The following is a 26,067-nucleotide window of genomic DNA, read 5'->3' on the forward strand; positions in this document are numbered from 1 at the left end:
AAGTGCTTTATCTTCTTGTTAGTCTTCAGTTTGTTGCCACATTATGAAATAGATCAACTCTGAACAACAGATCTGACTACAGAAGGCTGATATGAATGTGGGAGAAAAGAACATATATTTAAGAGGAAGTATTAACGGTGCTCAAAAGGGACTAATAGCTACATTTTTCCCTCCAGAAAAATATATAAAATCTAATGCCTTGATCAAAAAGTAAGAGTGAGAAGACAAAAAAAAAAAATAAAAATAAAAAATAAAAAATCAAGAAGTTTACTGAAAGAATACAGTCTTCCCAATGACCGCTTCATGACTTCTCTGAAGACCCGCCCCTATGCTGCACCAAGACTAAAGGACCCAATTACAAGCACTGACAACTTGGTCTTTATAAAAGAATTACTTTACTGCATTTCACTGGTCCAGTAAGCTTTAGCTCAGCAATAGCACTGCTGAAGCTACAGCACATTACATTCAAGTCTCCCTTATCTAGTATCTATTAGAGATCAGCCAATTTAAAATCAGGACTCTAGATACCAAATGTAGCAGAAAATGAACGCTCCTTATCCTATGCCATCTCACTTAAACACACTTGTCACATAAAAAATAAATAAAAAACACTGACACCTTCAGAGATATTAAAATATGAGTTTATCACCGTGTCAGGCAAGAACTTGTGAAGCTCTTATTATATATATTCATATAGTTAGGAATTCAATAGAGGTGACTTTTTTTTTTTTTTGGACAGAAACTTACAATTCTTTGAGTTTCTTCATTTGTGAAAAAGCATTTCCTTGAACTGACATAATTGCATTATTACTTAGATCCCTACAAAACAAACAAGAAAAAAAAACATGAGACTAAGGAGTAATTTATTGAAATAATGTATTCAACACGAAGACTCCAGGAATAGTTTGTTACGTCAATTACATACAAAGGTTTTTCTAGCTTAAAACTAAAGAGACAATATTGAAGAGTTTTACAGCACACTTAATAAATGTGACGCTTTCTGTATTAGTATCGAAACTCATATTCAGCAGAACTTCATTAAAAACCCTCTTAAGAATACTCCATTATTCAGAGTAAGTGTATTTCACTCAAAGTCATAAGTAAAGCTTATCAGTCCTATTCATTTTTTTTCAAACAATGGCTTAAATGAGAGTATTTACTACTTACAGGTGTTCAAGTGCATCCAAGCCAGAAAATGCTTTCTTTGTAATAGATCTAATTCTGTTTCCTTGCAGTATCCTTAAAAAAAAAAAAAAAAAAAAAAAAAAAGGTACATAACACAAAAAAGATGGAAGCTTTTCTGGAGCCAAACTGCATTTTTGGCATTTATTTCCAAACTGTGACTAATATTTACCATTCAGCCTTCCCCAATGCAGCAAAATGCCTCACCTTTAGAATAAACTGATTTACTGCACTTGACTAACTATCTTGATTTTACAATGATTTTAAAACATATTTAATGTATACAGTTCAGGAACACAGACTATTTAGATATATATCTATTTCATTTCATAGATGAATATTTTCATATTTTTATTTCATAGACGCACATTTTCAAATTATTCTTCCATACCAGTGAAGCCATTTCCATTGGATGCTACACTGCTTTATCAAAGACTATTCCTGCCACTATACCTCTGTAATATTTGATAATACACTTAAAAAAAAAAAGTTTCTGTAAATAGCACAACATTTGAAATCTGTGTATGTATTTCAGATTAGCTTCAGTCAAAAAATCAGAAATTGCTTTCATAGAAACTAACATTTTATAGCAAACAATGTTAAGGGAGAAAAAATCACCTCAACCGTGGAAAACATAACATCATGTTGGACTGGTCCATCGAAAGTGGTATAATATAAGCTACTTAATTATTTTAAAAGGAATTAGAGATGTTGCTACTCACAGCTTCCTAAGTTCATCCAGACCAGAGAACGCACCATTCATATCTTCAATAGTCCACGATATTTCATTGTTTTTCAGATCCCTATTTACAAGGAAAAGGGGGTAGGTGGGGAAATCAAATCATGAGAGATATTAGGAAAAACAAGGTATGTTCTTCTTAAATAACACTTATTATTTAAAATAATTCCTGAAATCACAGTCTGGCAGCACTTTTTTTTCCTCCTCCTTTTTAGTTATTTCATTCTCATTTTTACTGGAAGATTTTAACAACTATCAATTAGCACTTTTTCCACTGATAATTACAAAGATAACAAAAGTTAATAATTATTATAGAACAAAACCACGAGCTCAACTGTTGCCTCCTTCAAACTAAAATACATCTACATCTTTGTACACTGTGAACATTAATACACTGAGATTAATTAATAAGTAAACTTTCTACATTCTATACTGTTCACAGAGCTAGCTATGTTATCTGTGACACACAAAGAGATTAGAGAGATTTGTGAAAAGAATGTATCAACAGAGAATCGATAAAGTAAGGCTAAAGGAGAACAAGTCTGGGAGAAAAAGTTTAATGATTCCTCGTGTAAATTTAGAAACTTGACACAGTCTCTTGACTTCTTTTTATGATCTCTGTAGGTATTTAAAAAACACAGAATGCATCTCTGTAAATTACATCTTTCCTGGATGCCTCTAAATGCTATCACTCTTTAAACTCTAGAGGGAAAAGTAACTTCTTCATTCATCTGGCTAACAGATGAATCAATGGTTCGCAACTGAAAGATTCTAATGAAGCAAGGTATTTTTAGATTCATTTACTTCTTTCTTCTCCTTCCTTTAAGAAATACTATTTCAAAATATGACCAAATGCTTAAAATAATTTCTCGATCAGGACAAGCAACTACACACATGGTGTTGTCTGCTTAATTCTACCATGATGGAAAGTATGGACTCAGTTAAGACAGAACTATCAGGTCCCTAAGGCTGTAGATAGCGGTGCTGCTCACTACCTCTGAATGGAGAATTGCTACCAGAAAGTTTGTATTAAAATTACCAGCATCCACTGTGCACAACCTTTAAGTAATAAGCCCTCCCTCTCCAAACTAGAGTGGAAAAAAAAAACCTTACAGGGAAAAAGAAAAAACACTACACTAGGAAAGTTACAAAAGGCAAAGCAAAGCAAAACAACAACAACCTAACAACGTACAGAGGATTTCTTAATGTTTTTAACCTTAAAACTCAAGTTAGTCAACTTACAAAGTCTGCAGACTAGAAAGTCCCCGGAAGGCACAATCAGCAATGTAGTTTACTTTGTTGCTTCCAATGTACAGTCCAACTAGCACGCTTAAGCCAACAAAGCTTGAATCATCTAACCTTGCTAAGTGATTGAACGTCAAATCTCTGCAAGTTCAAGGAAAAACGGATTTTAATGTTTTTGTTACATTATTTGTTACTCAGTTCAACCCAGTGGAATCTTCAAGTGGGGGAAATGGTTCCTTTCCTTTACAATGGTCACAAAACCTACCACACTGTTTTGACCATACAGCTTACCATTTCTAATTATTCACAAATTACTGCAGAACAAATTTCTTTCATTTGAAAATGATTGTGTTACAGCTCTAGAACAACTACAGTGAAATGAAGCAGTCATGGTTGGCTTCAACTTCTTCCAACAAAATTTAACTGTCTTACGTGTAGAAAAGTTGCTGTCACCTTGGAAACTTTGTTATGAAAAATTCACACATCAGTGGTAAGAAGCTCATGCTTTGGCATGTACCCTAATTTCAAATCTGGAATAGAATAAAAGCTACTCACAGCTCACTGAGTTTTTGGCAAAATTCCCAGGCGTCAGGACTGATCCTGCTGATGGCATTTTGGCTGAGATGGAGCTGTTGCAGCATCAGCAAACCATAAAGCCAGCCTTTGGTTACCTCTGTTAAGTTGTTATGGTCCAGCTGCCTATACATACACAAACAGACAAAAAAACTTAAGATTCAGAAACTCAGTGATGCGTGTGCTTTGCCACAGGTCCACATTTGACTTCACGACACTGGCCAGAGAGCCACAGTCTATGTTTACATTTAGAGAATGCATGAATGCATTCAGAATGCATTGCTTTACATGCTTAGTGATTAATAGTAGTTGCTTTTCAAAGCAACCACACCAGAATAGCTTAGTTCAAAAACACTTCTATATTTTAGCAAGCAATTCTATTATGTACAATCCTACTTAGTGTAATAATAGCAGAATCTATGAAAGGTGGTACTCACAAAACTTCCATGTTGGTTAATCCCCAGAAAGCACCATCCATGAGCCTCGTAATCCCGTTTCTCTGTAGTTTCAACGACTTCAAAGCTGGAAGTCCTTGGAAAGTAAGCCCATCTATTTTTCTAATTTTGTTGCGATTCAATTCCCTGCATCAATAAATTTTACAGTTTCAACAGAAGTTTACTTGCACACCAACAACTTTTCCTACCTCCCTGGAAACAAACTTCACTTAAATACCTGCCCTGCAAATTAAACAATAGAAGCAAGATGTAATAAAATTCAAACCTTTTACTGCAATACATTATGTTTAACCATGCTATTACTGTTCTGCCTTTCTGATATTGAGGACATGTACTTGATAGTTACTTGATGTTTAGATTTAAAGAATCTGAGGGAAGATTAAAAGGAGAGAAGATTTAGGTTGGATGTCAGGAGGAAGTTCTTTACTATGAGAGTGGTAAGGTATTGGAACAGGCTGCCCAGAGAGGTTGTGGATTCTCCATCCCTAGAGGTGTTCAAGACCAGATTGGATGGGGCCCTGGGCAGCCTGGTCTAGTATTAAATGGGGAGGTTGGTGGCCTTGCATGTGGCAGGGGGATTGGAGATTCATGATCCTTGAGGTCCCTTCCAACCCTGGCCATTCTGTGAATCTTTCTAGACCTAGTATGTCACGATCGATCCTGTTCTCAAAAGCGAAAGCAAGTTCCTGGTGCCCATTCAGAAGTAGAGTTGTTAATTTTTGCTTTTAATTTGCATTCCAACTGATAATATTGATTGCAAAGTTAAAATTTCTAGTTGCAATACTTAGCCAGAACCAATATCCTGGATAATTTCTCCCTCTCTTAAACTGGAATCAGGCAATCCTTATGTAGGCTTTCACTGTCCCCTGTAACTACTTACATAGTTAGTTTCTTCCCTCTTTCTCAAGTGGTCATGGGTACTACACACACACACACTCCTTTCGTAGGCCTGAATTTGGGACCCAAATGTAATAGGAATTATAAGGTATAAGTAGCGCTGGAGGGTAAGCTGCAGTGAGAGCAGCACTCCATGTTTTCTATTTTCCTGCTCTTTACATCTCCTTGGCTTTGGTCCTTTTCAACTAGAAATCCAATCCCATCAACTCCAGGCAGCTTTCTGAGTTACATGAAAAGGGAAGTCTATCCTCATGCAAGTACAGAAAACAATGTTAACTGTTATTATAACAGTGGATTTTAAACTAGCTACTGTTTGCTAAATTAATAGTTGCATTTTCATTTATTTATTTATTAGAAACAACTGACATATAAAGTGACAATACTGGACAATACTACGAAAAGGCCTCATGTGGCAATGAGTGATAATTTGCCCCTCTAAAAAGATCTTTGATTTATCAGCCTGTATCCCATTTAACCAAGAAGAATCCTCTCCTTCCAAAAGTCACTTTGCTCAGGTAAACAAAGGCCTAAATAAAATAATTACTTCTCCATACTCATTACTATACAGCTATAGTATTATACAATTATTATTCAGAATCTCAGCTTTCTAAGACTTCAGCTGCCCTCTCAGGTACTCTGATACAAACTCCATCTGATAACAAATACTTAATATAAAATTCCCCTCTTCCTCCCATATGTTTAAAAGTTCCTAAGTTGTAAAGAATATTCACTGAGAACAGCCCTTATTTCTTCCCCACTGAATACATTATTCAAGTGATAATATGTGAAGGCTGCTCCAAATGTAATGCCTCCTATTTTATTACGTTGGCACACAACATTAGAGGATTAATGGATATTAGTGGCATGGCAGTAGAGGCTGAACTTTCCCACTTCTATTCAGTTCAATTTTGTTGCTGCGCAAAAGATGGCAGCAGAGGGGCAGGCCAACAAAGTGGCATCTGACATGAAAGTGCCTATGAAGCAAAGGTATGTTACTGAATTCCTTCATGCAGAAAAAACTGCAGCCATTGATATTCATGAATGTTTGCTGAATGTTTATGGAGATCAAACAGTGGATATAAGCACAGTGAGACGGTGGGTGGTGCGTTTCTGCAGTGATGACGGCGCCAGTGGGTCACCTCCACTCGTGCAGATTTTTATGAGCACAGTATGCAGGCTGTTCATAGCTGGAGAAAATGCATAGCTAACGATAGTGACTATGTTGAAAAATAGCTTTTTGTAGCTGAGAATTTGCTCTGTCAAAGTGTTATTGTGCTCACACTCTTCTGTTTAGGTTTAATTCAAACATTTCCTCTGTGCACAGGAAAGACTCAGTCACAGTTCCCATTTGTATCAAGAATTCTAACATTTCACTGTTCTTAGGGCTTTTTACTTTCAAAGTTAATCTAACAGCTCATCTTGCCTGTGTAGTATGGAAAATAATTACTTGGGATTTAACAAAGTGCAGTCCTAGCCCATCCTCCTGTCAACTTATCATACTCTTCAAGCTTTCCAAAAGAGGGGAAAATATATTTCCCCATACTCGTTCATATTCAGTAGCTACATTTATTACTTATTAAGTAAAATAGTTATAGACTGTATCACATGAGTAAAACTCATGAAATTCTACTTACTCAAGCACATTGTTTATTGTAATATCTTTCAAAAGCAAACTAATTCCCTTTATAATGTAATGGCTGGATTTGATGATTTTAAAGGTCTTTTCCAACCTAAGTGATTCAGTTATTCTAAATGATTCTATACTTTTACAAACATACAAAGAGACTGATGTAGTGAATGATATAACTCTACTTCATTTATTAATTTTTCCAATATTTTTTTTCACATAAATACTGCTATTTGCTATTAACCTTTTTTTTTTTTTCTTTTAATAAGCAGACACAATTTTAAACACAAAGACTATTCATATCTCACCAATATATAAGACTGGTTTTGTTCAGTATAAAGCTGCAGTTAGTAAGGGTTGTAGCAATATGTTTTCTGTGCCTGTCTCACTCTGCGACTGCTTTAATTAAAGGCTAAAGTTCAAGCACTACCAGTGCTTGGAAAGCCTGAAAACAATTAGTCAATTGTAGGTTGCACTTACAGGTGTTGCAGATGGGAAAGTTTAAACATCTTTTGAGGGATTGCTGAAATTCTGTTCCTGTTCAGTTTTAATACTTGAAGTGTGGTAGACAAATTGTCAAAGGTACCAGGCTCCATGGAGGTTATTCGGTTACTGTTAATGTACCTGTTGAAACAATGTCTAGAAGGTTAAATTTACAGTTATTTAATAAAATTTTAATACCAAGTAGTGAAACACAGAGTTCTTAGACTGCTTATACTGTGATAAATGAAATTTCATTAATCTCATTAATCAAAGCTCTTGACAACTCAGTCTACAGTCAAATAGTATTTTGCCACCAATATTTTTCTCTGTTCTGCAAGAGTGTATTATCAGCAGAAGATAGCATGTTGCCAAAATATAGTATGTTGCAACTCCATTACTTTCTTCACAATATAGCTCTGTCTTTGCAGTACTGCTATAAAAAACATTAAGGTAAATTCAATGAAGTCCACAGAACTTCATGCAACTCGAGACTAGACCAGCACCCACAGCTTAAATTCATTTTACTATGTAATTTTTCTCTTGAGAGAGACATCCATTTGTTTCACCTCAACATCGTTTACTATGAATTAGAACAATTAATTGCAGCAACTGGTATATTCAAGTCTGCAACTTAGGTTAAGATCAATGGGTAAAAGTAGGAACATTTAGTAAGTGTCTGATTAAAAAATATTTCATGCTTCAACATACAGTTGCCAGCCTAAGCTTGCCATCAAGTTTTTTTAAACATAACCTGAAAAAAAAAAAAAAAGGAAAAGAAAAAGAAAATGTAAAGTAGGTTTTACTTACAGATACTTGAGCTGCAAGGAAGGAAATGACGACATTTTTAGCTCTGATATGTTGTTGTTGCTCAAATCCAAAGTTTCTAAACTCTGAAATGGCTTCAGATGTTCAGGTAAGATGTTGGCAATCTTATTACTGGTCCTGAAATTTAAGGATAGTAATTAAAAAAAAAAAAAGTCATTTCCAGAGCAAATACTTGTTAACTAAGCATCATTGCCAAAATTAGTACTTAATTTCCCTGTTTGTTCTATGGACAGAGCATTAATTTCTAGTTTTCTTGAATTACAAACTAGAATGCTCTGACCAAACAAGTCATCAACATTTCTTGATTTCCTGAAACATTTTCTCATCAAACAGGGTGGGGGGGAGAATGAAGAAGTATTATAATCCAAAAGTATTTCATTGTTTTTAAAATGTTAAAATGAAACACAAAACGCTATGTTCATTAATCTCTGAAATGTAGACATATGTTATTTGCATTGAATATAGTATGTCACAATATTGCAATGAAATCAGGTCATAGTTGTTTTTTATTTTAGTCAAACTAACATAACAGTACTCAGACATTCTGCTTCGTTTTTCTGAGAACTCCTACAGCATGAAATTCAAACTGAATTTCCATAAAAATAGAGCTATGTGAGATTGATGACAGTGCACTCCTTCCAGAAAAACATTCTCTAATACTACAATTAGATCTAGTATTTTATCCAGCAAATTTTTCTACTGTGTTAGCAAAGAATAAAATTTGTGCTTCTCACAACTTCACAGACTGTCTGGACAACATCTTTGGTTAGACTTCAGCGAAACATCACATTCAATTTCACAATAAAGAATGTACAACTATGTAAAGTGGCTATCCTAGTCTACTCTAAAAAACATCACTATTTTCACTTCCAATTAAATGTACTTTTTCTAGCAATAGTAATTCATGTTCACGCACAGCAACTACCATATTTTTCATCCCAGTTGTATCATACATGTACATCAGCAAAGTGAATAGAGTTATTCGTTGGGGCTAATGGTATGTAGGGGGAAAAAGTACATGATTAATTAAGTGAATGGAACCCAAAATGATCCTTGTTACACTCTAAAGTTCAAGTCAGTTCTGGCTGTGGTACATTCTGTTCCTAGTAAGATGAATGATCAAAATTTAAGTTCTCTCCTCAACTTCTAGAGATTGAAGGCAAAGGCAATTTCAGGTTAAACTATCAACAAAAATGTTGATTCTGGAAGGTATTTGCCTTTATTAAAAAATAGTTGCTCTGGATCAAATAGTAAGCCATACACTTAGGATGGCATGGACAACCCTCACGTAAGCAAGGGAAGGATTACTACTTAAGACAAAAAAATCCTGACTCAAAAATTGAACCATAAGTTAGATTAATAGGCCTTCTGACCACATGTGGGAATGGATAAATGATCTTGCAACTCCTCCAACGCTGCTCTTGTATCATGTTTCATTACTTAGGCTGTCTGGTAGAGCTGTACTACATTATCTAGGAAAAAAACAACTTCTTAACAGTAAGTTTTTATAATAAATGGAAACAAATTACTTTAATAAAAAAAAAACAACAACAACCACCATGTGCCAGTTCCACTGTCTAAACAAAACTGTTTTAGATAACAGGTCACAGAGTTGCCTTTATGCATTAGTTTGTTTATAAGGTAATTACTAACAAGGTATTAAAACTGCCAATTACTTGAGTGACGAATAAAATTTTCCTTGCAGTAAAAGTGTGCTCCAGCAGAAGCCAGCAATTTCCTGAACTGCACGCCTCCTAAATTGCAGTGTGAAAGTGTTCACTTACAGACACAGCTTACACAGTGCTCTCTTTGTGTCAATATTGCTTCATAAAACAGAAATTCCTTACAACTGGCAGGATAATAGCCTCTGTATTACAAAGTTTAGTTGGACCTAATGGAACTGAATAAAAGTCTTATGCAGCCTTCAGATTAGCCCTTAAACTAACTGGCAAATTATTTGATGCAGACCAGATTACAATAAAAACTTACAAACAAACAAAAAAATCAGCTAAGTTGTGTCAGAGATTGTTCTTTTTCAGTGATGATAAGGTCATTTCATAGGCAGAAAGTAACTTCTTTTCTTCACCAAAACAGAGGTCCACATCAAAGTCCTACTCCATCTCATAATGAAAATCAAATGAGCCCTTCACCGTGCCTTTTTGCCTATTTGTATTTGTAGAAGCCACTCAAATGCAAAATGCCTAAATGCTTCACTCCTTACTGCCCCAGCCTCCTAATCCAGTTTTCTCTTAAGAAAAAAATTCAAACACCATAATTACTCAGCACTGAACAAATCTCAAAGTTTTAAGGTTCAACCCTAGTTAAAGTCTACTTCTGATTTGACTTTTCTTCACAATATCCTTTCAAAAAATCAAATAAATATTGTATTCATTCCTTTATGAGTGCCAAATAAATATCAAAACAACTCAAAAAGATATGATTGAAAATGCAAGCTTATCTAATTGTTACAACAGATCCAAAGAATATCCTCTACCTTGGTACAATCATATGAGTTTGCTCACTCTGCAGAAAAATGTCCAGTTGCTGTAACTATCGTGTTCAGACAAAAGAAGCTCCCCATGCTGCACCAGTTTCATTTTTCAGATCCTGAAGGGAAAATTAAAGCAAGCAGGGATCCCTTTGCAACAAGTCAACCAGTGCATCAAGTTCTCACAGAAATATGCCAATGGCAAACAGATCACAATTTCTCCATTTGCAAGAACATGCAACTTCCTTAGAATTTTTCCTGATGCACCTGAAGAAAAAAGAGCACTGAGGAACATAGTAAAACCCACCAAAATATCCACATTAATTTGAGTGTATCTCTTGCTGTTCAACTATTTATACTTTGACTTTCAGGTCACAAAGAAAAAGAAAACAACCAACCCTACCAAAATAGTGTGCACGTAGGTAGATTTACTCATATTCACATAAGCCTGAGTGAATACCATCTCAAGACAGAATATTAGTTTTTCATTAGGGTATGAGAAACACTGGATTCTCCTTTCTGAATTCATGACTTCAGACACACCAGTAGGTCATAACATTTACAACAACCCTATCAATGATGATCTCAAGATTCATTCAATACAAACAACAGCTACAACATATCTGACATATTGACTTGTACTTCCTTTGCCTTTAAGGAAATACAAAGCAGGATAGCAATTGCCGTATCCATTTTTTTTAAGTATCTAGTTAACACTACTTAGACACAGTTCTTATGTGCTGGGGGAAAAAAATTGTCTTTAAGATGTGAGGTACTATGATTATATATCTCTTAATAAAGATTGCCAATATGCAATGTTTTTTATCTCAAATAAAATGCTTAAAAATGAAACTTCATTGATCTGATCTTATGATACAGAAATTGCATCTCCAGATCAGAAGCACTGTCTTTTATTTCTAAAAAAAACCTCACTACAAAAAAAAAAAGTATTCTTGCACTTCCGCTCTCAAGTGTAACTTTCCTCCAGGTAGATCTTGATCTGCTCTGTTATGAGAACCTCTTTGTCTTCTAACCCTTTACCATAATTCTAACAAGGAGTATGTGTCTGAGTCTGGAGATAGAGCAAAGTGAGAAAAAACAATTATCCAAAAAGACAATTTTGGAGAGTTATCTGTGCAGCCTGTTTTCTAAAACTGTATAACAATTCTGTTTTAACACCTTTGTGATTCTGAACTATCTCTTGTCCCTCACCTAATCCCTAAAAGGCAGAATATATTAAATTTGCATTAGGAACAAACAATCATGGTGTAATCTCTTGGTCACTTCCTAAATATCAAGAAGATATATAAGGAGAAAAAAGCATTTTGCTAGGGCTAGATACATCTTTCTGAGAAATGCTGAAACCATGATATTGGGATGCTGGGGTTCACAGATGTTTAGTTTGTCCATCTTCTAGTTACACACCTTTAAGATTAGAACTGTCTTGGAGGCAGCCATGTCAGCATAGGCCAAGTATATGTGACCATCCATGCCCATCCAAGTACATACACAGTCAACTCCGTTATATTACACTATGGCACAAAGTCTTCTTTTTCACCTTTCCTCCAATCTTTGTGGTTGCTTCAACCAGTTCTTCCTTCCACTCGCCCCTTGGTGTCATACAACTCCTGTTACATTTGTTACTTGCACATTTTTCTCAAACGCCTCCAGACTTTTGGAGCTTTCTTGTAAAACAATTGTGAAGACAATGAGGGGTATAAAAATTTTAGCAGAAAAGAAAGAAAATAATTGATAGTAAAGATAAAAGATTGAGACTATAATAAACTTAGCAAGTGATGGAAGACTCCAGTCCTGTGGCTTTTTAGAATGAGAACTTAACTAGTATATACTATAAGAAATAGTCTCAGTAATTTCTATAGTAAGAAAGAGAGAGAAAAAAAGATCCTTCTTTTTCCTCTGATTAACACACAGTTGACAAGTAAAATTAGCAACACTTTGATGAACAGTTACATCACTTAAAATTCTGTAATTGTGATGTCAAGCTTAATACTCCCTTTATAATAACTCCCAGTACTAATTGGACTACACACTCAGACAACCAAATACAACCAATGAATTAAGATCCTTCAGCTCCTGGAATCTTTGCAACTAGTAGAAATGACGGAAGAAAGGTTTCACTGGAAATATTTCTGAGATGATGATGACAGATATAGAGCCAGGCTTACTTGGCAGTTCTACTGGTAAGTCTACAAAAGTCTGCTGTCCAGTTCACACAGAGGCGACAGGCATTCCTTGAAACAAGCAGCTGTTCTTTCTTTTGAAGGTCTCCTTCATAACACAATCCTTGTCCATACACTGTTTCTTCAGGTCAGATGTTTTTTGTGCTTTTTGTGGTACGTAGTCTTAAAGCATAAAACCAAAACTTGTTAAGTCTGTACCTACTGATTCCTTCTCTAAAACTTAGACCAAAGGTTCACCATTTCCTAAAACAAGCTGGAAAAAGGAGGAAAAAAACACATAGAATGAAACTGGTCTAAGATTCAGAGATTATTTAATAATTAAAAGTAGACAGCGGCAAATCCAAACCTCCAAGCACTTGATACTTTCCAAGCAATTATCTCTTGATTCCAGCCATAATACCAATATAAATTATTAAAATTTCCTTCCAAACTCTTTTCTTGATACTTTGGAGTCTGTTTCCCATTTAACTTTTTGGTCTTTCTGAAATAATCATACACTACTTAGCATGTGATGGTCAACTGAATGCATAACTTCACCACTTTAATGAAGGTAAACATAAACAATGAAAATACAGCTATTTCAGCAGGACCTGACAACAGAAATAATAGCCAATTGCAGACTTGGTGCATTCCATGACTATCATTTAATGCTAAAATCTTAAACTGAAGTTATGACCTAGATTGAACACAGCGTAATACCCTCCAATTTTATAAATCATACTTTTAATCTGATTTATGAACTTATTTAGTAAAAATATGTGGTTTTTGTTGTTTGTTTTTTTTTCATTTGTTTAAAACAGAGCCAACTCTCGGAGAGTGCAGACTGAAGCCCAGGTGCTTCAGACTGTACACCCTTCTAGACCTACTCCTAACCTCAACTGTCGGCAACAAGTTGAGGGATCTTCTCCCTATCCATTTCTATTTCATTCAAGATGCTGAGTCACCACACAACTCTCCTCCCCTGCAATAACCATCTACAGAGCTCTATGCTCAAAATCCAGTCCTTATGATGTCTGGCAGTCTGGCATTTTAATGTCATTCCAACTTCTCTTGTTCCCTGTACTGTCTGTCTCACAAAACATGGCATCTCTCTCGTGCTAAAATTTCCTACCATTCTTCTACTTTGTCACATGGGAGTAGTACTCTCTATTTTTCTGAACCATAATTATACTTTTTAATTCATCTTTAACACTGCTAATCAGAAAATCATGCCTTTTTTTTTCCCCTACTGTAAGTAGTTCATAAAATTTCCATTCATTTCCATTCTCATTGCAAAAGCATTCATCTAGACTCTGCTACAGCAGACTCTGGGTTTCCAGATATTTCTACCCTTTACCAACACTCAATCTAAATTGCTGTCATAAAAATCTAGTTTCCACGTCTGCAAGTCTGCCTAAGACAGGTTCCTTTTCAAATTCTTTCATTTACTTCCTCTTAGTCTCCACACCAAATGTCAAAGATTGCAGAAACTAATTCCAGTAAGTTTTCTGCTCTAGTTTTTTGCTCACAACTTCAGCCCAAGTCACACATGGTTTACCACCACTCTCATTTTTAGGACTTTCTCCAAATTGCCTTATGCCTGAAGGTCAGTCTGGCATTCCTCTATCCTTTCTTTCAATCCTTCTTCAAAACAAACTCTTCCAGGCAGCATCCAAATCTTAATCCTTCCCATAATAAAGCGGTAACTGAAGAGATGACAAGGATGTAAAATATTTGACCAAAATTTTCTTAATATTGGGAACCAGACTACAGTTTAGTATGCTGACTTTATAAACACACAATACCGCTTTCTCTGGCAAGCACAGAAGGGAAAGGCATTCACTCCTACTGAATATAAGCTTTCATTTTCAAGAGTTGTGTCTAAACTTCTTTCTCATGACTATAGCTTACTAAATACAAACCGAGACAGCATTCTTCTGGATTCTAAACACAGCTGCCATTCTCAATCTACTGCAAGAAGACGGATTTATCATTCCTACCTCCATTCCAAATAATCTTGCAAACAAAAATTTTCCAAAAGCACTTTGCAGAAGATCTCCTAGTTGAGGCGCCACCAAACTATGCAAATTTGCTCTACTTCTACATTGGCAGTTGAGCAGATGTATAAGATATTTTGCATGTTCACTTCAACTAATTAAATTGTACTTCTCAAGACGACTACTTGAAGCATGATCTAGAATGCTCCTTATCTCAAACCATATTTACATATACATTTCCTTATTTTAAAATATGTGCACAACATTAAAATAAGATCACTTCTAAATAACACACTACTTTTTTCAGTAGCAACATTTGTGCATAAAGCTAGATAGGTTTTTAAGCCATATGTTGATTAATTCAACTCAGGATGAGATAGCACACATTAATTAATTAACAATGAAAATTCAGAAGTCTATGCTCAATTACTGCTTCTCAAACGCAGGTTCACTCTTCTGCTAAAAAAAAAAAAAAGGAAGAAAGGAGGAAGCTGCCTAAAACATAGATGAATTTACAAATCTTTAGTTCAGCATTTTACTTAGCAAAGATATATGAGAAGCCACTTTGAACTTAAGGAGGTAGTTCATCTATTTTTAAGAGCTATAAAGAAAAATCTTTTTTCAGACTACTTATCTGAATTAAGTAGCACAGACTAATCCTATCCATCCTAGAAGCCCCATAAAGTACAGATCCTGACACTGCAAATATCATAAGCTCTGCATAGTAAAGGTTTGTATCACAATGGACTAAGCTCTGTTTCCACTGCCTGATAGCCTACAGTTACACCAATTTCAGAATTTCAGGAAACAACCACATTGTAACTGGAGCAAAACGCGCTCTCCACAGAAAGTATTTTATTGAAATTTTCATGACTGAAATCAGGATTAATAAGCAACTATGCAAGATAGAAGGAAGAAGCTAACACAGCAAGACACAAAGCTAAAGCTAGACTTTAACTGAAAAGAAGAAAACAAGCTCAACCAACCAACACCCTTCCCACCCCACTTTACCCTCCCCCCTCTCCCCCCCCAAAAAAAAACAAATGGCTGAACAGTTTTTTCAGGTGCAAATTGTAGCATGGTCTCTGAAGGGCTGGTTCTACTTGTTGCTCATCTAACCCATGGAGAAGATACGTAAGTTTAATGTCTACTATGCTGTATAAGCAAGTTCTGAAATTTTAAATTTAAATTATTGTTCATGGCTTAGATAACCTTGCTGATTTATTTTCTCTTTGAAGAGGATGACTTTCCACTTTTTCAGTTTTTCAAGCAGCACTTTCAGCTTTGCTTTTCAAAAGTGCTCTTTGAACACCAAAGGCCTGAAATTAAAAAATGACTAATCAGAATCATTTTAGAAGAGCTGATCAGAAAGCTACATTTAAAGTTGGAACAATTTTACTTATTATGTGATCCCCGCACTCAACTAAGACTGGCAACTTCTCAATACTTCTGGCCCGTGTCAAATCCTGAGTAGCATTTCTGTTAATAATTTTTTGTTTATTAACTTTTTTAAGCCTCCAGGACACAAGAGTTGTGTCCTATGCATGTATCTTCAAAGCCAATGCATTTTGACTCAGAATATACTGATATATAGACACTGTAAACTGAATGTTGTTGAAAGCCTTCAGAAAACAGATCTGTAGTTTCAGCCCAGCACTTAACAGACCACCGTGCACACTACAGAAAGTTTCCTCCATGCTGGCCAACACTGTTTATCACTGCAGAACCCAAAACCAAACCTCCTTGCTTCAACTGCCCTAAAGTGTTAACAGTTCTCTCAGGTTACAGACAAAACCAAGTATAACATTCTATATTCTACATGCCTCTTACAAAAAAAGACAACATTCTAAAAATAAATAAATAAATAAGTAAGAAAGAACATAATACAAACAATATACTAACACCACATTTGAAAAATGAATGTTGTTTCCTTACTCTGACATTACTAAAACTGAATGTTTGTCTTCTTTATTAACATCAGCAGTTTTTTAGAATGTAAGCCTCCGGAATATTTCTATCTAAATCACCTGTTCCACATGTATCAACAGTTTTAAAACAGATAATTTTTATTTAACAAGAAGTAAAATCCCTAACTATTTAAAACACTCCATCATTCAAAGCTAGCCTAATGTTAGAATTCCACTATACACCGTAGAAACTTTGGCACGTGTGGCTTTTCTAGTCTCTACTGATGAGATGATTATTACACAACACATGCCAGATGCGGGGAAGAAACTTTTTTTTTTTTTTAAAGATATTAATTCTAGTTCTTTTATTTTTATAAGAACAATAAAATTTAGTTATGGAGGCTGGATACTCAAGAGTCACACCATCCCTCTAAAGTCACTGACTGAGGCCTTCCATTTTCCGAAGCACTAAATACAGGAATACAACACGCTGGCAGTTTTGGATGGTGTCCATGATTTTTTTGAAGTGTGGGCGTGTTTTTTTTTGTTTTGTTTTTTTTGTTTTTTTAATTCCACACATAAAAGATCATGGGTTTATTACCCATACCATATATCCTTAAACACAATCTTAAGCAGTGATTTACAAATTCTGCAGCATTAAGTGTCTTTATTCCATACAAAGCATTAATTACATGAACTAGTTATTTTTTGAAGACTTTTAAAGTAGAATGTGTAGGCAAATGACAGTTAAAAGCCATACAGGACTTTCATAAAAGAGTGATGCACTTATATTACTCAGTTTCAATCTATTTCTTCATCTTCAGTAGCACAGCTTCCCCCTACGATGGTAAAATCACAGCCCAAAGTATCTTTAAATGTCCTTTGTTACTGACTGTACTGAGAGGTTTCCAATTATTTGTAATTAAAGCAGGTTACATTCAGAGTAATTTTTTTATTAACCCAAATAATTTCTTGAGCATTTAATGCACCCTAACAGCACATGCTAGATCCACACTTTCATATCATGTGTCACATGCACACACAAAAATGACAACACTGGATGAAGTTTCAGCCTTATGGGAAATCATGACGTGAGCCTGATCTGTACTATCTGCATTAATAATTATAAGATGAAAGTCATAATTGCAGAAAACAGTTAAAGTCATATCAGTTACGTACATCTTTCCAAAAGTAGAGCCAAGATCTCTAGCGCAGTGGGAGAAGATATTATGTCTACTGCAATAAACTCACATCTTGTATTTTATTTTGTTTGGTTTGTCGATTGGTTTTATATGTTTGTTTGTTCTTTTCCCAGGGAATTGTTGACACACTATAGAGAAGTTCTGGTACAGTTTTCGAACATTAATAGCTTACAACCACCAAAACATCATCTTGATATGTACTTGATATATAGTTATATACTACCCTTAAACAAGCACATACAATGGACACCTTAATCGCCTTAATTAAAAAAATCACTTCCACTCTTTTAGAGTATGAGTTTAAGGAACCTGGATTCAAACTAGGTGCAAAACTTTACAGCGATGATAAACCTAAGCCACAAGGTCTTTATTCTCATGTATCAGTATCACAGATCCTGGTTCTCAGGATCAATAGGACAGGACTGGTACATTTCAGACAAAGAGCATCATTAAAATGGGAAACAACTTCAGAAATTTTCTGTTTCTCCTGGAAGAAATGTTCATTAGTGTCCATCTCTCTACTTGACACAATGATCCATTAATCCAGAAATAATGAAAAATCACTAACTTTTTGTCCCGTAAGTGCACAATTTCTAATACAAAACTAGTACAACCATTGAAAGCAATTTCTACATCAATTTAGCTGTTTTTCAAAAGCACTTCAGCAACGCCAATTAGGAGATTTGGAACATTTCAGTTCCAGGGAGAACACAAGAAGATCTACATTACCGTGGATGGCATCCACACACTACGCAGTTTTAAGTTATCAGTTATCAAATACAGTGTTCTACCAAAAATCTTGTTTTCTCCAGTACACTGGTGACCTGGCCACCTGACTACAGCTATTGTTCCAATTGGAGAGCTGGAAATCTTTGGCAAATGGATGAACTTTTTTCTTTACCCCTTGATGAACTACTTTCTGCCTTCTCTTCCAGAAGGCAGTGAAAATGGCTGGGTGTCTAAGGAGAATGGAGAGCTGAATAGTCAATTTCAAATAATTGACTTAAATGATCAAATGTGCTGAAAGATGTTTATCAGACCTTTGCAAGTAACATCACTGTAAAATTGGCATGTGCAAGTACATTTGCTAGACATGAGACAAAATACATATTCATCACATGAATGAAGCATTAGATACATCTCCAGCCATGTAATGGGTGTATCTGCATTTGAGTCTGTATTCCTTCCCATAGACGTATATCTTTCCAGGGTGCTGGGGGGAAGGGACCTGGGGGTGCCGGTCTGATAGCTTTCCTTCTCCTGGTGTTCAACTCTCTACTGGTATCCAGGAAAAACAAGTTGTTGACACCACTGATTAACATTACTGATGGACTTTGACCACAAGACCAGGAACATCTATTGCTCCAGGTATGTTTTATCATGTGTAATTCAGCAGTATGAAAATATGTAAGCTAGATAAATATCCATTAGATAGCTATAAATGAGGTAGATCCAGAAATAGAAACTACACTAACATGACAATCCACCCATGCTTGTTTATACTGCTCAAATGATTTAGACACACAGTGCTGTATGGGGATACCTGCAGTATCATTTATTCACTGTAGACATATAATCAGTGTAATTTTCTTTCTAAGGAAAGAAAATTCTCACAAAAGAAATAAAATTCTAAGTCTTCACTGATCAGCTGATGATTACTTGGAAGAATTTTTCCACCATAGAGAAAAAGTTTTTAACCAATACAGATTTTACCCAGAAGGGGGGCCACTCCACAGCATTCCTTGAGGACTCCTTGGAAGAAACAACTGGCTTTTCAACTGATATAATGAACAGACGTGTAAGGAATGCAATCAAATCAAGTTCCCAAAGACTAGCAATCTCTTTTCTGCTATTATTTCAAAGTCAGAACAAAGACTCAACAATGAAACAGTAGTTTGTTTTGGAAGGGTTCCACAAGTTCTTTTCATTATGAAAGTTGAAGACTGCATAAAGTCATCAGAAGTATATATGAAGAACAATTATTCTTTCAAAAGTGGTTTGAAAAATTTTAATTGTTCCATATGTGTCTTCTTCGCATGACTTAATATATATTAACCCAGTTTGATTCAACCTCTCCAATTAGTGAAGATATTTTTTCACTTCTAAAAAACCATCATATTAAAATATGTGCATATCATATTAGTTTATTATATATTTTTTTTTTAATGTCAAACAATTGCTGCATGCTTATTTTGCTTTATTTATGTCTCCTGTTGTAAAAATTAGACTTAACATCTTTCTACATAAACGATTTCTAAGCTGTAAGGTGTTTGAAAGAGAAACCTTTGCAAACGGAACAAGATGCTTTATTTTTGGAACAATGCAATACCACTCTAATTATCTCTCTACATACATTATGATAAGACAAATTATTTATTAACTATTACACTCTGATCATTGGAAATTAGCATAAATTACTTAAGGAATTAGTTCTACCACATTAATCTCAATGAATCCTTACAGTGGTCACACAATCTATATTAAACCTCAACTGGAGCATACCTAGTTTCAATAATCTCACAACATCACATAGAAGTAATTGAAATTAAAAAGAGAGCAAGCTAGCACTCAACCAGACCAACTTTAACTTCCTTGGTAGTATAACATTTAGAATTTTTTTTTTTTTTTTTTTTTTTTATCTTGTATGCATGAGTGTAAAATAAAGAACTGAGAACAGATCTACCAAAAGTCTTCTCATGTTTGACCATTGACAAATTAACCAAGCTAGTGACTTAAGGATATGGAACAAACAATTCAGTATTGATCAATCTTGGTTCTTTCAAAGGAGAACAAAAATCTTTGCACAGTTCAAGAAAGATCATCTGAACTAGTTATGTTTTCAGGAGGACAGTGGATGTAAGGACAAATTCTCGATTTCATATTCATCACGGATAAGGTAGGAGGATATCATATACTTTAATACTTCCAACTTTGTGGTAAAGGGAACCTTATTAATTTTTATTTTTTTTTGAAGAAATACATTATTTAAATTGATAAGATGCTTAAAATACAGAACGCTATGCCAGTGTAAAAATAACGTCAACTCTAGCGCAAAATAGTAATAGATGACATGCTTAAAGTAAATAATTATTAGTCAGACACCATCTGCTCTTTCTTTCATTCTTTTCTGATCCTGATTTGTAAGAGACCACATCAGTATCAAATGTCACTTAGTTCTTATTCAAACAGAACAGTCCAGACACAGCGGCTGCACCAGCTGACTTAGCTGACCTGGGTCTAAAGTAAAAACAAACCCCTATAAATCACCAGATGTAAGCAATTGAACAGTGATCAATTTAATTAACTGAACAGCTTTCTGAAGTTTACGGTATTGTTTTAACCCTTCAGGCTTCTTCATGAAAAGTAACTTGCAATTTGTATTCAAAGGTAGGATTTGGCCAGAGGGCTACATATTACTAGGTTTAAACACTTTAGATTCCCACTGATAAAACCCAAGTCCCACATATCAGAACATGTCCGTTTTCCATCTCTCCTTAAGAGTACGATAGCAGGATTTTTTTCAGCATCTTCGAGAAATCATACCACGTGGTGGAGAGGGAGGAGAACAAATTAAATGGATTTCAGATTTCCTCTAAAATCAAACGTTTTTGTTTGGGGTCCTATATGCCTTTTACAATTTTACATCCACCTTACAGATGCCACATGAAGTAACCCAGGAACTTATTTCAGACAAAATAACGAACATGGACATAACTGTGTGTCACAACTACAACCACAGAGTTTTATGCTACACACAAAAGTGGCCTTGAAAATACATTTTAAAGAGACTGGCACAACATCTTTTAACATAGATAATTGTCCTGAAGCTGCATGTCAAGGGGATTTCCCCACATTGCCCACTGAAATTAATGGAATTCTGCCATGATTTAATGCAATTGGGATTTCAGCCAAGATGCATAACAGTAGAGTATAACTCTCGTTATACAAACTTGTACAACGCAGACTTTAGAGCATTTACTAATGTTTGTTCAGTGCCTAGGACAACAGAGCTGAGGCTTCTCAGCACTACCACAACATAAATTAATTCTAATACAGTCTTTGTATCTGAGGAAAGCATAAAAACTACAAGCATTAAGCTCAATTATACACATTTTAAACAACCTGCTAAATAATATGACATAATCAACTTCCTAACCACAAATCGCTCTATTTCCAATTATTTTACTTTAATGTCTGTAATGCATGTATTTCCACTAACTCTGCAGAGTTAGTTCCACTAACTAGGGACAAGAATAGGATCTACTTACAAAGACAGAAGAGTTATATTTGCAGAGACTAGTCCCAGATTTGGAATGATCTCCAGTTCATTGTTGTTCAACTTCCTATTAATATAAAAATAAAGTTAATGTTGAAGTAAATCAGAAGTACACCCATTGGATTTTCTAAATTCCTGAGCAGTGTCAAAATTTGAAATTAATTCCAGTTTCATGTAATGTAAGATTTCAGAATAACAAACATTTTTGCCAACCAATTTTCCCTAGGTATTGATATCCCTGTGAAACAATTAGCCTATACAAACCACTTTTTTTTATTATTATTTTTTAATTAAGACAAATGAACTTACACTTCCCGAAGACTATGAAGGTGATCCAAGAAATTGGCCTTGATTGAAGATAATTTGTTGTGACTCAGATCCCTATGAGGTTACAAAAATAAACAACCTGTCAGTTTTACCATAGACTGTTAAGTAAATCAAGACAATTACAATTAAGAATATGTTATCATTTGTTTCCAAGTACACAAAATTATTTGCTTTAAGTTAGTAAAATTAGAATACAAACTCACTTAAATGTACAGGGTACAAATAAGTGCAAATACCATGATCACATTCTTTGACAGCATCAAAGAATTGTGAACAATTTAAGGGAATTGTTCATTTGGGGTTTTGTGTGTGCATATGTCTTTAAGTGTGTAAGATGGATGACAAACATTTCAACACGTTGACTTACATACATCATCCTCCCTACCTTTCCAGGGAAAAATCTGGCTAAAGCATGCAGTTGACTGCTAGGAAAATTCATAAACCAAGGCTCATTGCCACCTCAATCTTGAATCAATTACTGCATCTGTATCATTCTACTCTTCCTGCTTGCTTTTTTAAAGCAGCTCACAAATCCTAGCTACACAATGAGGACTGTACATCAATCTCAATTCTATTTTCACACAATTCAGGGCCAGCAGAACCAAATCTAGTGTAGACCTTAAGTAGCATCAGAAGAAAATATACACAAGACGACATCTACTTTCAATTTTAAGAAGTTTGTGTATTATTGACATTAATATTGCACTCAAATGCACCTGAAGTAGCTCCCGCACTTAGCTTATACCACTCTGCACTAAAGATCCCAAAATATAATTTGATACAGTTTACAAGAAACCTTGCTAGTGCCTTTGCAGACAAAGTTGCTTGCTGTGAAACAAGCTAGGGTACTAAGAACGCAACACACTTTCTTGACCGTTTCCAAGAAATTCATTTCCCTACAGATACCACTTCAGTGTACACCCTCCTGACCATTTGAAATCATCACGAAATACACTCCCAAGAAACATTTTCCGTGGTCTCACAAGTACTGAAAACATCATGGAAATAAGAGAGTAATTGCACAATAGAAGGCAGAGAAGCTGATTACAGAAACTCAAACTGTGGAGATTAGCCCAAGGATTTCCAGCTGGCCTCATTATCAGAGATAGCTGTGTTGAAGGCCTCCCCCCTTTTTTAGTCATCCACCCACCACAACCTGCAAGGTCCCAATCCTTGTCACTATCTTATCTGCAGTGATACAGCTGTCTGCAAAGTGCTTGCTGTACATTATAACAGTTAGTTTGTAACAAAAGCTCCACTGTTTTTAAGGAGCTCTTAATCTTATGCGAGAGTATGCAATGCAGGCCCACAAAGAGTTGCATCAGTGCACTTCAGGAGCAAGCAGCTTCAGCATCTGGTTAAGAGGCATAGAAATTTCTCACACTTAACACTTTTTCCAGTGCTAACTGAGCACTGGATCCCAAACACTCAACAACATGCCTGATTGTGATATAAGGGCTGCTCAGGAAATAATGCCTCCTATTTTTGGCCCACAGCATCAGAAGCAGATGTTGGCAGTATGGCAGCAGAGGTTGAACCTTCCCACCAATATTTAGTTACATTTTGTTGCTGTGATGGCAACAGATGGGCAGTCTGACAAAACGGCATCTGATACGGAAACATACAAAGCAAAGGTGTCACTGAATTTCTCCATGCAGAAAAACTTGTACCCACTGACCTACTGAACAAATGGAAACCAAACAGTTGACGTGAACATAGTGAGGCGGTGGGTGGTACGAAAGCAGCAGTAGTTCACTCCTACTGGTGCAGACATGCTACAAGCATGGCATGCAGGCTCTTGCTCATCACTGACCAAAAAAAAAAAAAAAAAAACAACAAAAAACCACAACTAATAATGGCGACTATGTTGAAAAAGTATGCTTTGCAGTTGAGAACTTGCTTTATCAAAATAGTTTTATCATGCTCTTTGTATCTGTTGTAGTTTCCAAGGAAATAAATAGGAGGCATTACTTCTGGACCAAGCTATGTAAAAGCTGGAAAGATGATGCCAAGAGTGACAAGAAGGCGCTGGAAGTCAATGTCAAGGCCACCACCAAGACAGGTACTAATAAAGCAATTAAAGAGTGAAGTGTATTTTCAAACTGAATCTTGAGGAAACTCCAGGAGACCATGCTTTTTTTGGGAGAATATGATTCAGTACAGTCACAGATGATGCCAAGCAGAGGTCTGAGGCTGTCACATATTATGTACTCTCCATCTACAGTCTCAAAGCAAACACCCCTGATGCTGTGTGCTACGTATGGATTAGAACCACCTCACAGCAAGCCAGCTTCAGGGTATGTGTTAGGTGCTCCACTTTATGACTAAGCCTTGAGCAACTCCAGATCTAAAGAACAGGTTTATTTGCAAGAAGCACTGTAGGTCCTTGGACACAGACATAGTCCTGAGATCCAGTCATGCACCTCTGCTTCTCAAGGAGCACACAGGGACAGCAAAACCATGTTTTAGACTCCTCTTTTTGGTGCCCTATGTAGTACCTTTTGCCAGGACTGACATCTGCTCTCTAAGACTCTTCATCTGCATCTTCCCAGCTCCACTCTAGCTGCAACCCACAACACACAACACAGGCAGTCTCCACAGAAGGCATAGGCATTGCCCACCCCAGGGCAGCTGTACAAGGTCTTGTGGGACTGGCTTTCCTGCAGAGGGGTACCACAAAACCCCCCACGTGAGCCGGACTCGAGTCACTCACTTCCCAAGTTAGAAAAAGAGACAATCCTCACCCCTGTTTTGTTGTTTTTAAACCAGACTGAGTTTTTTTTTTTAAAAAAAAAAAAAGAAAAAAAAAAAAAGAACCACATTAAAAATAATCCCAGCCACATACGTGCATTACAAACAGCACTGATCAGACCCAGGGTTCTGGGGTGCTGCTGCTACGTTTTCCAAACTGGTGCACCGCAGGAACATGCACAGAACAGAACTGCAGGTGTGGCAGGCATTTTTGCAGCACGAAGCAGGTGGGGGCAGGTGCTGGGGGAAGCCCCAGAGAAGAGACACACCTTCCACCACATGCAAGTGGCCACAGAGGAATGATTTCTGGGATCCAGCTCAGGTTTCGCACACCTGATATTGTACACCTGTGTCTTCTTCCAGGTGTAAGAATTTCTAAAGATTTTCCTCTTAAAAGATGGAAAACCAGTACAGTGCTAACATTTTCAAGAAGCCACAAACGTTAGTTTCATCACTATGATTTTGAGTTTTCCTGTAAATGAGGTTAACCACACTTGAGTTAGAGGATTGCATCTTTCACTGCTTAGAAGTCTAGTGCAAACATTTGGCTGGCCATAGACTTCAGAAAAATCCATTCGTTAACATTTGAAGACACCAGCTGTACAGACTAGGGATTCTCATACTGACTTCTTAAATGAAAAAAAGATACGCTGTAACAAAGACCTAGGTTTTATTAGTGATGGGAATCTAACTTGTTCCCTTAAAGCAGACAGACTAGAGACAGTTTTTTTACTCTTAAACATAACCCAGTATTTGGCTTTAGTCCGTAGGGATTATAAGAACTATGCAAATAAACAGCCAAAGTTTAGCGAAGTTATGGCAGTTAGTGCCTAATTTGTTACTGTTTTTCATGCTTTAGAAAAAAAAATTTGGAATCAGCAATTATTTCAAAGAGATTTCAGCGTTATTTCAG

At 35.8% G+C, this 26,067-nt stretch overlaps 1 protein-coding gene across 1 annotated transcript in view; it reads right to left on the reverse strand.

The window, feature by feature from the left end:
- Nucleotides 1–26,067, reverse strand: part of LRIG3 (leucine rich repeats and immunoglobulin like domains 3) — a 47,274-nt gene that overhangs the window by 16,013 nt on the left and 5,194 nt on the right. The window contains exons 2-11 of the mRNA XM_085220131.1: nucleotides 22,386–22,457; nucleotides 22,069–22,143; nucleotides 8,009–8,143; nucleotides 7,199–7,342; nucleotides 4,177–4,320; nucleotides 3,722–3,865; nucleotides 3,164–3,307; nucleotides 1,905–1,985; nucleotides 1,168–1,239; nucleotides 748–819 (exon numbers count right to left, since the gene is read on the reverse strand). Of these exons, the coding sequence (XP_085076257.1) occupies nucleotides 748–819; nucleotides 1,168–1,239; nucleotides 1,905–1,985; nucleotides 3,164–3,307; nucleotides 3,722–3,865; nucleotides 4,177–4,320; nucleotides 7,199–7,342; nucleotides 8,009–8,143; nucleotides 22,069–22,143; nucleotides 22,386–22,457 (1,083 nt within the window). The remainder of the gene's footprint in view (nucleotides 1–747; nucleotides 820–1,167; nucleotides 1,240–1,904; nucleotides 1,986–3,163; nucleotides 3,308–3,721; nucleotides 3,866–4,176; nucleotides 4,321–7,198; nucleotides 7,343–8,008; nucleotides 8,144–22,068; nucleotides 22,144–22,385; nucleotides 22,458–26,067) is intronic.

This window comes from Meleagris gallopavo, chromosome 1 (assembly GCF_905368555.1).
Source record: "Meleagris gallopavo chromosome 1, MGAL_WU_HG_1.1, whole genome shotgun sequence".
NCBI lineage: Eukaryota > Metazoa > Chordata > Aves > Galliformes > Phasianidae > Meleagris > Meleagris gallopavo.